Consider the following 16,941-nt stretch of genomic DNA (forward strand, 5'->3'; position numbering starts at 1 on the left):
TGATGCAGTCCAGTAGTAAAAGGTTAATCTGTAAGGGGTATGAAAGATGCAGTCCAGTAGTAAAAGGTTAATCTGTAAGGGGTATGAAAGTTATAATAATCTAAAGCAAATCGGTTTCTACGCGACATTGCACCGGAACGCTAAATAGCTTAGTGGCACGTTTTTTTCGCTAGGATGGTACCAGACAACATAAAATTCAGAAATTATAAGTTCTCAAACTGCCCGTGCCAGAACTCAAACCCGGGAATTCGTCAAAAGTGAATCTACTTTGAATTGACATAAAGCATTTCAGTAGCGGTGATAGCCCAGTGGGTAGGACTTCGACTTCACTTTTGGGGAGCCGAGTTCGAATCCAAGCACGCACCACATGACTTGCTTCAACGGCGAAGGAAAATATCGAGAAGAAACATACATGCATAATGTTCTCAAAGGTGTGAGGAGTCCACAAATCCGCACTTGGCCAGCGTGGTGTAATACGGCTTCAACCCCTTCTCTTTGTGGGAGGAGACCCGTGCCCTGTGGGCCGACAATGAGTTTCTTACGATGATATCTATTTTTATCCATTCCTATATACCATATCACCAAAAGTGTGCATTTTTATAAGCTTCTATCTAGAATAATAAACACAAGTTTCATTACGCAATAATTATTAAAGCCGTACCTACCAATAGGAAGGATTAAGTTTATTGCAACAGTTTTAATATGATTATTATAATTTTATAGTGCAATTGGATTGGTATTATCCTCGTTCTTAAATACACCTATAATAACAAGTGCAAATTATTCTTTGCGTTGTTGTTAGCTTTGTAATATTGCATCAAATACTATTAAAACATTCTTAAAATACGCAATTGGTTATTGTATTGTAAAAGCCAAGCATTTTAACATTTTGAATGGTGTTTCATTATGTTTAATGTTTATAATGTAAATAGTACAGAAGCGTATATTGAGCAGCAGGGATACAAACGGCCTCTGCCTCTTGGACTACAAGGAAAATTGCCTTTATTGTCTCATAGAACTGTAGACGCGCGTTATTGTCATACTAATGAGATCGAGGATGCCAAAGAATACATGGATCAAGTTTAAATCATTTGAGTCTACTCCTTCGGGCTCACGTAGTCATTAGTTTATCTAACTTTGCTTATCTCCTATTTTCTTAACTTCTGTATGAGTTTATCCTGAATATCAACGCTTAGACCAAACTACTGGACCTTAAGATACCTGATATATTGTTATAATTTGATTTCAAAGTTCCAAATAACAGGCTTCATGCAACTAATTGGCTCGCATTTAGTTGCGAAATTTGTATGGGTTTTTTAAACCTTATCCACACACAATGCATCATATGAGCATCACATATTGGACAAACGATTGGCGCAGTGGGCAGCGACCCTGCTTTCTGAGTCAAGGCCCTCGGTTCGATTCCCACAACTGGACAATGTTTGTGTGATGAACATGAATGTTTTTCAGTGTCTGGGTGTTTATCTATATAATATAAGTATTTACGTATATTATTCATATAATTATTCATCAGTCATCTTAGTACCTACCCATAACACAAGCTACGCTTAATTTGGGGCTAGATGGCGTTGTGTGTATTGTCGTAGTATATTTATTTATTTATTTATATACAGTGCTGAAGTGTGTTTTTCTATCAGTTTGTAAGCCACTGAACTTATCTTAGGGATTTAGGAAAAGGTGGGCGATTATTATTGCCGACAATTTAAAGTCGCCAAACATTTAAATCCTTCTTGAAATCAAACAATTATTTTCTGCGTAGTTGCAGTTTTTCAACTAAAATCACACTACTTTAACGCCACGTCTTCGAGTCTAGAGTCTAGGCCCTCAGTTTTTATTTAATTTGTTACAGCCCTAATACTCAGGAGTGACACAAAGAAGACAGTGCCTCTGGTCACGAAATCCTTATCAGATGACGCACTGCGAGAGGTCAAACGCGGCATTAAATTGGACAAAATTAATGGCGTTTGTTGTCGTTATTTGGGTATGTTTTAAAAATACACCAATTATAATTCTGTCTTCGAAGCGGCGATAGCCTAGTGGTTAATCGGCTTCCCGAGACCGAGTTCGATCCTGGGCACGCACCTCTAGCTTTTCAGTTATGTGCGTTTTCATTTATACACGCCTGAGAGTTCTCCATAATGCATAATGTTCTCAAAGGCTTGTGAAGTGCTACCAATGATCTTTTGGTCACCGTAGTGGACTACGGCCTAAGCCCTTCACATTCTGAAAGGAGAGCCGCGTCTTGTAAATTTATTTCATTTTATCTTTATTTCAGTAAAAGATAAAGTATACATAGCAACGCAGGGTTGTCTCACTAACACGAAAGATGATTTCTGGAGGATGCTCTGGCAAGAGGATGTCAGAGTCATTGTTATGATCACTAATGAGGTCGAGAAAGGCAAGGTAAATATTTTACGATTGGGGTTATTTAGCTACATCACCATCATCGTCATCACCAAAGCTCTACAGCCGTGGGTCGGCCTTGGTATTGTGAACCAAAATTCCTCAATCGAAGGCTGTCAGAAACAGCTTCCTTCCCATTCCGAAGTCTCAAAACCATCATGTCTCTCTCTACTCCATCACCCCACTGATCCTTATAGGTAAGAAAAACATTATTAAGAAACGTTTTTTCATAATGTTCTTTCTCAAAGGCGTGTGAAGTCCACTAATCCGCACTGGGCCAGCCTGGTGGACTACGGCCTTCCCTTCTCATTGTAGGAGACCCGTAGTGGGTCGGTTACGCTAACTAATGAAATGATGATGATGATGATAAGTAAGTCACAGTTTAAAGATGGTCCCTATTCTTAAAATTGTTATTTTTTGATAATAGTAGGTACGGTTACACGGAAGTTGTACTTTATTAAACCGTGTTGTTTTGCTTGTAGAAAAAATGCGAGCGTTACTGGCCCCTGACATGGCAAGAGGAACGTTACGACGATTTGACAGTTAAATCAATATCAGAGACTTGTTATGAGGATTATCTCCTCAGAGAGTTCGATGTGTCTGACAAGCACACCTGTAGGACCATTTATCAATTCCAATTTACGGTAAGTTGTTTAATATAAGTTTAAGTTTGAATTGCCATTATGTACAAAGAAATATTGAGTTTGAATACTTGTCGCTTACTCTCTGTTTTTACCATAAATACTTCAAATTCAAACATTTGTGCTTGCAATTTATAAATTTTAAAGTGTATATAAAACCATTCGGAACCGACAGGATTTGAACCTATTATATATAACCTAGTATATTGCTAGTTTTGTTGTACACAAATCTCTAATTTTAATTTAATAATAGATCTAAAGTAGTGATGTTGTCAACTAGTAAAGGATAGCACTATGCTACACAAAGTGTGAATTAAAGTGTTGAGGGAATAGTTTCATGGGGGGAGGGACTTTGTCACGAAGCAGAAACAAATGAATATAATTGCGCGAGTAACACGCGCAGGTTTTTCGTATTGCGTGTTGGTACTTCTGTATGGTCCTACTCATAAGCAACTGGGGTGGAGCAACAGCTTTCCCTGCCCCATTGTGAATACGCCCTTGGATCGTAACGCTTTTTATACAGCCCGCACGTTGGCTTCGGCAAGATTGCTTCAATTATTGATAAGAAAGTGCTGTCATAGTCCGGAAAAGCGACTAACTAATAATCCGAGCTTTCCTGTTCGTGGGATTTTAAAATAAATAATTATATTTAAAGCTCCTGAATTTCAAATATAGTTTTCTTCTTTTTATATTGCTGTTGCTTATGCCATATTTATTTTCTTAAAAAACCACCCTTTAAACATTTTCTTTTCCACAAAATAGTTTTGATGTTTACATGCGCTAGGCGTCCCGCGACCTCTTAATTTTGTTTGCGTGTACTTTTGTATGTAAAATTATAATAATTATAGTTTGTCTAAAATATAATTATTTTAATTTTTAGTGTGTTTTATGTTATAGGGTTGGGCTGACCACGGCAAACCTCAAGAGCCCGAAGGAGTTTTAGCGTTTATGGAAGATATTAATAGAAAACTGTATCGGATTTCACAAGAAAAAGACGCTCCAGAACAGGTAAAATAAAAGTAGCCTCAATAATCTTTGTACTCGTAGAACCAACCGATAAACGTTTACAACTTGTCGTATGTTCCGCTCCGCTAATTTCAATATCTTCTACGCAATGTGTCCTAAGCTACTCCTTGCCAATGTAACTTCACAATTCGTAGATAAATCTTAAATCATAGCTCTCCGTTCCTTATGCTGCTCCGCTATTTTTGAGCTAAAACGTTTGAAAAATTCCCTTGCGAAGTATGGAGTGTCTTGGTATCATGAATGCATATTGGTTGGATTCCCGGGTCTGGTCAAGTTTGGTTGCTCTAAGAGATTTTGAGTACAAGCCCGAAAATACGAAGTAGGCTTTATAGATTCTTTATCGGAAGCCGTTATCAATTTCATGTGAAATCATCAGTGGAGTGAATTTATGATTTAGAATTTAGAAATTTTCTCTCCTATGAGAGAAAACTTATCCAGCAGCGGTTAATATGTGGCTAGGAATGAATGATAATTAATTGTTTTCTGAACCAAAGAATTGTTGGAAAGTCGACCATTCTTGATATATTGTCAAACATCTGCACTGCACTGTGTAAATAAGGCAATATACAATAAGCAATAGATTAAAATAAAATAACTTGCTTAAGAAGTTAATTTTTTTTTTTCAGAATATACTGTGCGTACACTGCTCTGCGGGGATTGGCCGAACGGGGACTTTCATAGTCCTAGACATGCTGATCGACAAAATCAAACAATCTGGTAACATATTATATAATATTTATAATGTTACCAGCTGTTGCGCTCTTTCTTATTCCGCGTTTATTATGGTTTTTACAAATCCCGTGGAAACAGTTTGTTTTCCGGGGATAAAAAGTAGCCTATCCTACTCTCCGTATTTTCAACTCAGCAAAGACAGACAAACAAACAAATTAATGCAAATTTAAAATGGTTATTGATTGATCTAGATATAATAAAGAGTAGGGTAAGTAAGGATAGTCACTTAGGTCCGACGAAGGAGTCTAGATAGAAAAATCGCGGGGTATCTAAGTGCGGTCCGGGATAATATCAGTAATAATTTCGGAAGAATCGTAGCTAATAACACCCTCAAGGGTTGTAACAGTGTCATCGGAGGTTAGGGACAAGCGCGTAAGCTCGTCAGGTGTTAAGCCTTATATAAGGGCTACGCTGTTGGGGCCACCACAAAACAGATAGGGGCCTACGTTACCTTTGAACAATGTCGTGACGCTATCTAGACGATTGCAGAATTTACCATAAACTCGAAATACTGTATCAAGCTGCACTATCATTTGGAAATATTATTCGTTGTGGAGATTTTTGTATTTTGCTGTGCGATCTCGTAGGATCTCAGTTTATAATTAATATACCGTTAATTGTTATGTGCTGTGTTAACTACCTACTAAAATTATTTTAATGTACTTAGGTACTATTTATACTTAAGCGATGTTTAATTGAATTGAATTTTTATGCGAATTCATTTGGTTGTATTTTGCAGAAAGGTACGGCATTGCTATTCGGTTTTAGTTCCAAAAATATAACAATTATTCTCTTATCAATATTATTATTCCGTTCAGCGTTTTTGGTAACGACGCAAAGCAATTTTCGTCATTACTTTTAACTAAAGCGAAACACACTTCAAGTTTATCAGAATAGTTTTTGTCCGGCATTGTGATCGCAATTTTGCATTAGGAATACAAAAAGGAAAAAAGGAAGCATAAGTGCTTTGCGATACATACTAAGTGCGCTCCATTTTTGTCTTATAATGTAAGCAATCTTTTTATTAATTTTTAGACCTAGTATAGTTTCAGTATGTTTTAAAAATATATAACAACAAATACCAGAAAAAAATAAAAACAAAAAAAAATTGTTTTTTTACGTAACTATGCTTTTATTATTTTCTTAATAATTTTGAAATAACACTCGACACTAAAAAGGAACGAAAAGATTGTTTTTAATTATAAGACGGGTAAAAAAATTAGACTTTAGTTTGTACATACATTATGCACTTGTGACAGTGATAACATCACGTTGTTCTCATAACACGACACAATTTCAGGTGTTAACTGTGAAATAGACGTGCACAATACTGTGAAGTTGGTGCGTTCGCAACGCACCGGCATGGTACAGAACAAGGCTCAGTACCGGTTCATATACCTCGCCCTCCAGTGTTATATTGATAAGAAAAATATCAAACTCGGCAAAAAGGTAACGCATCCATTATGTATTGTTTATTTTACATCTTGTTAGTACGCCAGGGCCCAGGGCCATTTACACTAACTAAGTAGTGTGGTACTACATTATTCATTGGTTACTATATATATAACACAAATGAATGAAAAATAAACATTATTCAAACTCAAAGTTTATTTATTCATGTAGACCTTATGAAGCGTCCACACATATAACATGTGACCATTAATGTTAGGTGATGGTGATAACTACATTCGTTAAGTTAAAATTAAAGCTAGGAGGGTTCCAAACGCGCCCTGGTCTAAGAATAGCCCACAGCAAACTTAATCAGTTTTTTTTGCTATCACAGTCGAATTAATATTAAGCTATCAAGTTAGAGCAATAATACCCAAGCTTTTTTATATACAAGTAATCCTTAATGTTATAATAGGATCTTTCTATAAGCTTACGTTGTAAATAAACATTGAACTTATTGAGAGACATATTAAGGATTTCAACTGAGGATTTATACAATATTTAACAATATTTGTTATAAAATTAAATTTAAATATCCTAATTAATATAATAAAATTAGTTATTCATTTAAGAATAACTAATTTTATGCAGCCTAGTTAACTGCACTACAAGTTTATTTTTACTTCTAACAATAATTATTCTCTTTCAATTTTGATATATTTTATGTACATAAATTAATTTTTTAATTATGTATTGATTACGCGCCGTCATAATTGTTGCTTATTTAAATAAATATGTATTCAAGACATGAATTATTATAGTATAGGTACTGTAGTGGTACTCTGTCAATGTTGAAATAGAAGTCATTCTCATAGTACCATAATTATACTCATATATACCATATTATTACAATAATTAAAAGAACAATGTTGGGTACATGGAATCATCATTATATCTAAGGCTTGACCACCTTTAATAATGGCCCTCTGATCGGCACACGCAATGCCGGTTAAGCCAGCTTGGGCCCTTTAGAAAAAATTATATGAATTATAGACCCTTGATTAGGTTTAGATTAATGGTTTGTGACAGAGCGTGACTGGCGAAGTACTACCGCTATGTTTATTTCTGCCACTTAGCAGTACTGCCTTGTTCCGATCCAATGTACATGGTTGCCGGTGTAATTTCAGACACTCATAAATTATATCACCAAGGCCTCGGGGAGGAACATTGCAGCAAGTGTTCCTGGCGCGCCCTACGAAGTTATTCATTTAGTAACTACAAGAAATTTACATAAGCTTTATGTGTTGCCCTGTTCATAGGCTTTGGTTTCCCCCCTTCGCATGGCAGGTCGTGCTTCCGTCCGTCAAAAAATAATATAAAACATAATGTACAACAAAATATACAGTTCTTTGTCTGGGAAAATTTAGAGATAACAACACGTTTGTGAAATCAATAAAAAAGAAATCAAATTTAAAGGGGTTTTTGTAATCCATTGCTAGTTAGAAATGTGGGAGAAGATAAACATTTTGTCCTTTGTCTGTATAGAAAAAGGCCTTATGCCAATGTTAGCCGTGCTGGTGGAATCTATAGGTACAAAAAAGTCGATTGACGGTACTATTGGTGGCTATAAACCGAGCCGTGCTATCTTGTAAGCCTGAAGAGGAATCTTCATCATCATAATCATCACCATCACCATCTTCATCATCTTCGTCATCAACGTCTTCTTCTTCGTCATCACCATCATGATCATGAGCATTTTAATAGCACCAGCAGTGGGAGGTTTTGATACAGCTAGTAAATTATTTTATGCAATATAACCCATTCTTTGCTGCTTTTGATTACAAACAATTTTATGTCTACAGATATATACCTCGGAGGCCTGAGATACCTGAGCTGATCCAAAAGAAAGTGAACCAAAGCGAATATTATTTAAGTTTAAGATTTATAATTAATAATTATTGTTAGCAACTCTAATATAAGTACTCTCAGAAAGCTATCAATATTAGAATGGTTATTTATATTGTTAATTAATGTAACTTTATTAAAGAAGCATTGTTTCTGTAAGTGTATCTTTATTTCTGTTCCTTAGACCTTCTTGTTTATTTGAATTCAGAAAATAATCTGCGAATCGAATAAATAAATCGCTAAGCTCTTAATAGTCGGGGTGCGCTGATGGCAAAATGGCGAATACATTATTTATTATAGCGTCTTTTCCTTATTTATTTATTGTGTGTTAAATTGTGTACCGACTTTGACCTACATATAATATAACAATCAGCGTGGCTTAAAAGGGTGAGCTTGATCATATTTTGCCTTATTGCGAATTATTTTTATACCGCTTATTTACTCAGGTATATTATTTAGATGTTTGCTATTTGTGCCATGAACGACATGAATAGAGCCCTAATTCTCAATCTCCTTGGAAAATTAATTGCGTACAACGACCTCCAAATATCTAATAGAGTTCGATGACTCCTTACAAAATCAATTCTGGGCTGTTTATCTTATATCTTTAAACGAGCAATTCTTGTATATATATAATTGGAGTCTCGGAATCGGCGCCAAAGATTTTCATAAAATTTAGTATACAGGGGGTTTCGGGGGCGATAAATCGATCTAGCTAGGATTCAGTTTTAGAAAATGTCATTTTATTTGTGTTTTCTGGTAATAACCGATTTGGTGCAGACGAAGTTGTACGGGTCAGCTAGTAGGTCATAAATTGTGATACAGAAACGCTAGCGCTAGCTAGGCCAGTGTGAAGTTTCCTACTGCCTCGAAGATCTTCTCCTGCAAGGTACGAGGTACGAAAGCAAGGGACATATTCGGACATCTAAAGTTGATAAAGGTCTTTTGTATGTATTTTGCACACGCTAAGGTTTGTAATAAACAAAGCTTTGTAGTCCGACCATTGCCACTTCAGCTCACCGACTATTTATGGAAATTGAAAGGAGTATAAGCTTCACTAGCCCCTAATTATTCACTCAAAACCCCAATATGCGATATGCATAGATTAACACACTTTACGGTCTCATGCCACTCGTGTCCAGCGATTCGCTTGTTCCAACTAAGCTCTCCAGTGCCACTTCACACCATGGGGCCTAAGAAAAAAAAAACGGTCACAGTCCTCTGATTTCTGAGGTAGGTACTCTCTTGTTAGTAGTTAGGTTTAATAATTTTTTTTTTCTAGTTTAAAACAGTGTTAGTAGAGTATTAATTCTTCCTGGTTCTATTAGTGGTTAGCCTCTAAGCATAATAAAGTTTATAATTTTTTATTATAATTATATTTTAAAGTTTATGCGAGCAATACTGGCTAAATTGCACCACTATTGGTTTATTTGCTTTCGAAGTCTAGGCCGGTTGTATCGCCACGGTGCTATTAGTGATAGGTATATTGTATGTATTAGAGTGTTGTGATATCTAGTACGTAGGACCTACCGATATATTTATAACTTTTTACTACATTATTAATGTAATGTTAAGATAACTTTCTATCAGCTTAGTGTCTTGCCGGTCTCTTTCTCGGTAGAATCTTCCTTCTTAACCGCTGGTAGAAGCACTACAAACAGACAGATATATATATAGGTCACAGACAGATATATATATGTATATAGGTCTCCTTTAAATATACGAATTTTGAATAAAACTTTTGTCGACCTCCCTGGCGCAGCGGTGAGCGCTGTGGTTGTCCCGGGTTTGATTCCCGGCAGGGGAGATTTTGGCATTTATTATTTCCGAATTTTCTCTGGTCTGGTCTGGTGGGAGTATTCGGCCGTGGCTAGTTACCACGCTACCTACAAAGACGTGCCGCTAAGTGATTTAGCGTTCCGGTATGTTCCGGCTAACTTGCAGTGTAATAAAAAACTGTTGTACCATTATTATCATAATTTTCATTAAAACCGGTTAACGTATAGAAGTTAGATATACGCATTTAGTTAATCAATTCTCCGTGTGTTATGACTGCGCTGCCCATTCCTATTTTAGCTACGCGCCTCGTGTAGTTATGCCGGCTTATAAGCTATGGTTAATTAGAGGTAGAAGTTATTTTACTTGGCATAGCTGCGAAATACTATTTGCTACTTGATTTACCTACTTACGCTCTATGCATAAGAGTAAACTCATAATATTATGTATGTCAAGGTAGAAACCTCTTCCAACGAAATCTGTTAAGACACCAGTTGTAATGACTAGTAGTCAAAGTCCAGATCAAGACATTTTTCCCCGATAGATCTCTGAAAGGGATTAATTGCGGTGCGATGCGTTTGATTCCATCAAATGTTACTCTATTATTATGAGGTTATGGTAATAAACACATTCCTTAACTAAAACTAAAGTACAAGGGTTCCTAACACCCAGTGATCTAGGAAGAAGCCTTCAACACGATCACACTGAGTCAATGAATGAAGCTTTTACCAGCACCTCATATATATCTGAACGCTTCATAGCAAGTATATATCAACGCTAGATAGGTAGGTACCAGCAAAAGGCCAGTATGAATATCCTACAGATTCTACCGCCAATAAATTTGCAGTTGCTCTATTCCAACAAGACATTAGGTACGACATTATTTTTTCCATCTTGTGAGAGATGAAAGCGGATCCGCAGGGTGATTACCTACGTCGTTTAGATGAATCATGTTATAAAAGCACAAATGATATGCAGGCGATAGGCAGATGCCCCTAATTTATGCCAATTACTAGAAAGTCCATTTGCAACTAGGCTTGCGAACTGCAAACCATATTTGATCTCCTGTCTAATATTTATATGCATTGCTCTTTAAACAGTGCCATCTATGTACATGGCGCCTGTAAGGTACCTAACTAGTAGTGAACATGTTTGCAAGGTCTCTGTCTCGGTGGCTCAGGTTCTGTCTGCAATACAGATGTCGCCACACCTTTAGGTATAGGTTCATGAAGCGCCATCTGTGTTTAGCTGTATAATACATCTAAACACAGATGTCGCTTGACAATCCTGACTAGCTTGCTTTTTTACGCAGAACCATGGTACCATCTTACATCTAGCAATAAGCAATAAGACCGCATTTGCATGCCTAAATTTTTTAATTAATTTCTTATTTTTGTTATTATATTTATTTGTGTCATCTGCATTATTTTATGTTTTGCGTGCAATAAAGTATTTCTTCTCCTCCTTCTAGATGGAGTTACTGTATACTAGGGCTTCATATTTACAAACTGTTTTTAGATTTTGTTTCCCAGGATTTCCCGTTTTATTTACTTACATATAAGAAGAACTCGTTAATTAATTTAATGGCCTACTTATAGATATAAAATAAACAACTGAAAAACAAAAACAAACTCAAATTACTTATACTTATTCACTTTACAAATACGTTTTTTTTTTAATTAATAATTATCGGACCAAGCAGATGTTCCACAATGGTCTAATGGTATATGGTAAACCATCGCCTAAAACTGAGCAACACTTCGCAGGGCATGTAAGGACCGCACGTCCTATAACGTCCTTAGTCGATCAACCTGACACCTACGCCTCACGGCCTCAGGCTGATGGACCTTGGTTGGTTGTAGGCCTTAAGCCAGATATGCCGGTAATAACACCGGCAGCCGCGCCTTAAAACCGGAATGCAGCAATGTATCATTTCTTCTTTGCGGCAGAAATACGCATGGTGGCTTCGTACTTCCTCGGGAGAGCTGTCAGAAAAAGTTCTACTAGTACTGAATTGAACATGTATCCAAACCAACATTTGACACGGAACCCAAAAAGGATCCACTTTTGGGTACCGTGTCGAAACTTTGTAATTTTGTCCGGTTGTCACAGCCGATTATTTCACTAAATTCTAAATCTACCCTAACACTCGAATATCATTTCTGCTTTGCGGCAGAAATACGCATGGTGGCTTAGTACTTCCTCGGACGAGCTGTCAGAAAAAGTTCTACTAGTACTGAATTGCACATGTATCCAAACCAACATTTGACACGGAACCCAAAAAGGATCCACTTTTTGGGTACTGTGTCGAAACTTTGTGATTTTGTCCGGTTGTCACAGCCGATTATTTCACTAAAATCTACCCTAACACCCGAACCTAGTGTATCCAAATGAAGTTTTACATTATATTAAACCTGTGCCCCTAATCAATTCTACTACTAGTTGGGTAGGCTGGCAGCTAGCCACAAACGAAGCGTTCCAATAGAATTGCAGACCAAAGACAATTTAGAAATCCAAAATCTAAATTGCTCCTGCCGGAATCGAGCCCGGGAACTCAAACTTTAAACCACAGCGCTTACTGATACGCTTGGGAGGTCGCCAATTGGTAATATAGTTATTTAGTTTAGGCCTGGTTTAAATAATCACACCGAGAAACTCTGCTAGAATTTAGCTCGCATGCTGTATTCATTTTGTATTTGAAAAAAGGACGGAAATTATTTAAAGCTATGCGTTCGAAAATCTTACAAACGAAATTTGGTGCTGGTCCGCCCCCCAATATTAAAAGCTAAAAAAAAAAATTCGCTAGAACCTAGGGCATTCCACCACACCACTTTGCTCATCAATCTCGGGCATTTATCTCAGGAAAAATAATGTGCATTTCGTTAGGTAATATACCTACCTCATTCCCTTTCAATACACTGTACACTAGTCAAGCCTTCCATTCGATCTAGCCTTATTGAGGGAGTTGAGAAAAAAATATTATTCGCCATTTGATGGTAGCGTCCATCTTGGATTTCAAACTTGTGGTAGTTTGTAATATTCTAGTAGTCAAACCCTTTTATTTGATACCCATATTGATGAAGTTGTTAATTTTTGTTTGGAGCTCTACAAGTTAGTCCTAGTCTGTAATCTCAGTTATGATGCAGTCTAAGATGCTAGCGCGCTAACCTGTTAGGAAGTATAGCAATTATATTAAACCATACCCGACTTCTACGCGACATCGTACCTGAACGCTAAATCGCTTAGCAGCACTTCTTTGTCGGTAGGGTGGTTATCAGCCACGGCCAAAGCCTTCTACCAGACCAGATCAGAGAACATTGAGAAATCAAAAGTTCCCAAACTGCTTCTACCGAGAATCGAACTTGGGACCTGCAAATTAAAACCACAGCGCTCACCAGTCAGCCACGGAGGTCTTCAAAAATAAAGTGATCCGCCAATTAATGGCGGCGCGCGGCGGCAAACTTCGACCGATTTTCGTCGAACAGCTTTAACATAGCGTCGGCAAATATGGATAAGATAATTTCTCTTTGGAATGCAAAAATATATCTTTACAATTCCAAAGCAATATTATATTGACATGTACAAATTATAATCTACTAATCTAATAATTGCAGAGTTAGTACATATCTCGATGCGTAGTGAATCGAATTATCTGACTAGTGAACCGACAAAGATGCGCCGCCAAACAAAGCGTTGCGGTTCGAACACAGCTTAGAAATCCATTATTGGTTAGGCTAGCCTATCAAATTAATATATGAAGCGTTCATATATATTTTTATATACGTTCTATCATTGAAATGTGAAATTTTATCGGGTCATCTTTCAGTAGTCTCATTAGAAGATATAGAGGCGTATTGTTTACTTACTAGCATTTGTTTAGCTCTTACTAGCATTTCAAATGGAGCTTTTTGAATAAAACAATAATTAACTTGACGTGTATATATTTAATTCCACATTAAAATATTTTGAAGCTATTTTGGTTTAACCTAATCATATAAAATTAACTCTTAAGAACTAAATAAGAATACAAAGTAAGTAAATTCAGAATATAAATAATTCAATCTTGTCCGCTTTAAGCTACGTAATATTGCAATTTTTTAAAACAAAATTAATTTCTCAATACATTTTTGCAAACCGGTAATCATGTGCGTTCTACATTAAAATTTTGAACAGTAATTTCAAAAATAAAAAAGAAATATCCTTTTGGCACGAAATAGTTATCGCAAACGACGACGGCAAATATAAGTATCTAAGAAAAAATATTATAATATTTTTGAAATAAATCCAGTTATGATAGTGTATAATAAAGACATTTATTATCTAAGTTAAAATATTCTAAAATAAATTATGGTAAACACAGAAGGAATGCAAAAATATATCTTTACAATTCCAAAGCAATATTATATTGACATTTATTACATAATTATAGATATTAGTGTACAACTATGCCAGTTGGACTAACACGATGAGTCCACACTTCTTCTTTCGCCTTATTTTTTATGTTCTTAAAATGGCTCTTCTTTCTTCACTTGCTCAGAAAGCACACGTATTTTGCCAACTTCACGGTAATGAATCCATATCCGAATTGAACTATTAAATTACCGTCTACACGAAACATTGTCGGTATAATGATTAAGTGCTGTTTTTGATTATGAAGCCACAAAAAAAAGACGGAAGATCAGAGTTTGGACACATCTATGCTCTACTATTTATTCCAAGCCGATTTAAAACCAATAAATTCACTATTTTATGTCATAATTAAAAATCTGATAAACTGTTCATTTCAATATAACCATTTTCAATTAAGACTTTATACATACTTACCTACGTTACAAATAAATACCATTTATCAAAATGTATTTATACATTTGCAGTAATAATTGCGATGCGAATCCGTTTAAATTATTTGTACTAAGTATGAAAAGGGACCATTTTAATTTAGAACACCTACCTAGTAAAATTGAATCGTTAATTAAAAATGGTACGGTGCAGTAACTAAAAGCCGGTCGTTCACTACGTCTAAAATTTCTCGTGTTTATTAAATCGTTTTTGATCTGGCGAAGTTTATGAAGGTTTTCGTAAACAGTTGTTAATTTGTTGCATTAACATAGACGCTGGCGTAATATGTAGACGAAAAGTTAAAATAGGCTCGAGGTATTCCGCTCTGCAAATTAGTCTTAAGTGTGTTATATAATTCATTATTGCAGTTTGAAGTACGTACTAAAATGGTGTGTAGGTCCTATATTAAATACATTATATACGATGCTATGATGACAAATACACTTTAGTTCACGGATATTTTACAGTCAATGTTGTTAGGAAGGTAAGTAGGTAAGTATGCATGTAAATTGTTTAAATTGTTATCGAGTGCTGCGTAAATATTGGCCAAAAATTGTAAATTATCTTAAAAATTTAGATCAAATCCTTCAATTCAGACAATTGTGGTACTTTAATTGTTTTAAAGACGAAGAATCCTCAAAACGAAGTTCAATCAATATAAGGTTTTTTTAATCGAGCTTTTTGACTTGAATTTATTTTACTTGTAATTTTTATGTACGTTCCTTATTGCCGATTTTTTTGCGGATCGTCCAACTGTGGCTGGTGCAATAATCCACAATGTATTGAATAAGCTTCTAGAAGTGGTTAAATACTAGTTGATAAAGATAGGCAACAAAATACGATACCTTATTAAGATCGATCGGGAATCTAATCCCGGTAATTTGGCCTGCGTGATGCAATTGGCATCGCTGCATCGTTAGGTAATAATTTTCTAAATATTTTGCTATGTTGTTATAGCACCGACCCGATTCTTAGAGCTATATCGTAGCAAGTACTATATATACTATACAGGATGTAGAATGGATGGAAATCCCATTTAAGTGAGCTGTCAGTGAGACAGAATTTTATACTCTTAAGTATTATTATTCTAAAACCAAATATGTATCACTGTAAGAAGTTTTGGCCTCGTGGACCGCCCCAAAAATAACACCCTGTGTGGTATACATAGCTATCAGATACAAGTAGCTATAATAGTTATAATTTACGTTATGTACCTTATAGATCCAACTTATTAGTTAGAGTCATCGTTAGTATCGTTTAGTCTTGTATATTTGATGCTAAAAAGTCAAGTTAGATATAAAGTAATATATTGGCACCGACGGTAGGTACCTATTCGTTTCATATTCATCAAAATTTCCTATTTTAATTCGCGTTAAGTACATTTAAATGCGACTGCTAATTCCATTATTAAATTATTATTAAATAGGCTAAATTTTATACTACCTACTGAAATATAAATTAAATTCCGACAGTAAAGTTCACAGTTACAAGTACAGTAAAGATTTAAGCGTTTTCTTATTGAGAGATTGCAATAAGAGATGAGAGATGTAAGGATTCTATGACGCCAAAGGAAGGCACTGTTCTTTCTCCGACTGAAACTAAACGCTTGCAACTTTAATATTAGGTGTATTGCGATTGGTTGTTGCAAATTATATTATGATGTGAACATCACTATGTATGTTTTGTTTATATGCTATATAACTATAAACCAAAAAGCAGGAAAAAAATCCGTGAAGAATAAACTTATGTATATAATCATCAGTTTGCTCATTTTAATCATTCCGATTTGTACAGTACCTACCTGAGTGCCAATTTCATAAAGTTCTTTTAATGTTTTATTTAATTATTGAGTAGGTAATTTAAGTTCACTTTTTTCATTGTCACATTCCGTAATTTTTATTCCACGAATTCAAATTAATATCTAAGTGCTATTAAATTTGTGCACTTATAAAATATTATATTCGTGTGAGTTTTACTACTACGACATCAGGTAAAATCTGAAATGGGCGTACGTATAATCGGTTAATTAGACCTCGACAAAGGGTCCCATATGTATTTGCCTCCATTTTATATCCTTTATGAGATGAATTATCTCATAGTAAAGGGAAAGTTAAAACGTGAATTTAAAACTAATTGTTGAAATTTTTGTAATTGAAAAGGCCTAAGAGTTTTTATATATATATTTTTATATTTCACTAAACGACCATTT

At 35.4% G+C, this 16,941-nt stretch overlaps 1 protein-coding gene across 2 annotated transcripts in view; it reads left to right on the plus strand.

Annotated features, from left to right (window-relative positions):
• Positions 1-8,176, plus strand: part of LOC120636306 (tyrosine-protein phosphatase corkscrew-like) — a 60,797-nt gene extending 52,621 nt beyond the window's left edge. For both annotated transcript variants that reach the window (XM_039907732.1, XM_039907733.1), the window contains 7 exons: positions 1,871-2,002; positions 2,297-2,424; positions 2,907-3,068; positions 3,963-4,073; positions 4,718-4,808; positions 6,124-6,272; positions 8,075-8,176. In XM_039907732.1, the coding sequence (XP_039763666.1) occupies positions 1,871-2,002; positions 2,297-2,424; positions 2,907-3,068; positions 3,963-4,073; positions 4,718-4,808; positions 6,124-6,272; positions 8,075-8,095 (794 nt within the window). In that variant the 3' untranslated portion in view covers positions 8,096-8,176. The remainder of the gene's footprint in view (positions 1-1,870; positions 2,003-2,296; positions 2,425-2,906; positions 3,069-3,962; positions 4,074-4,717; positions 4,809-6,123; positions 6,273-8,074) is intronic.
• The last annotated feature ends 8,765 nt before the right edge of the window (positions 8,177-16,941 follow it).

Source organism: Pararge aegeria, chromosome Z, assembly GCF_905163445.1.
Source record: "Pararge aegeria chromosome Z, ilParAegt1.1, whole genome shotgun sequence".
In the NCBI taxonomy this organism is placed as follows: Eukaryota; Metazoa; Arthropoda; class Insecta; order Lepidoptera; family Nymphalidae; genus Pararge; species Pararge aegeria.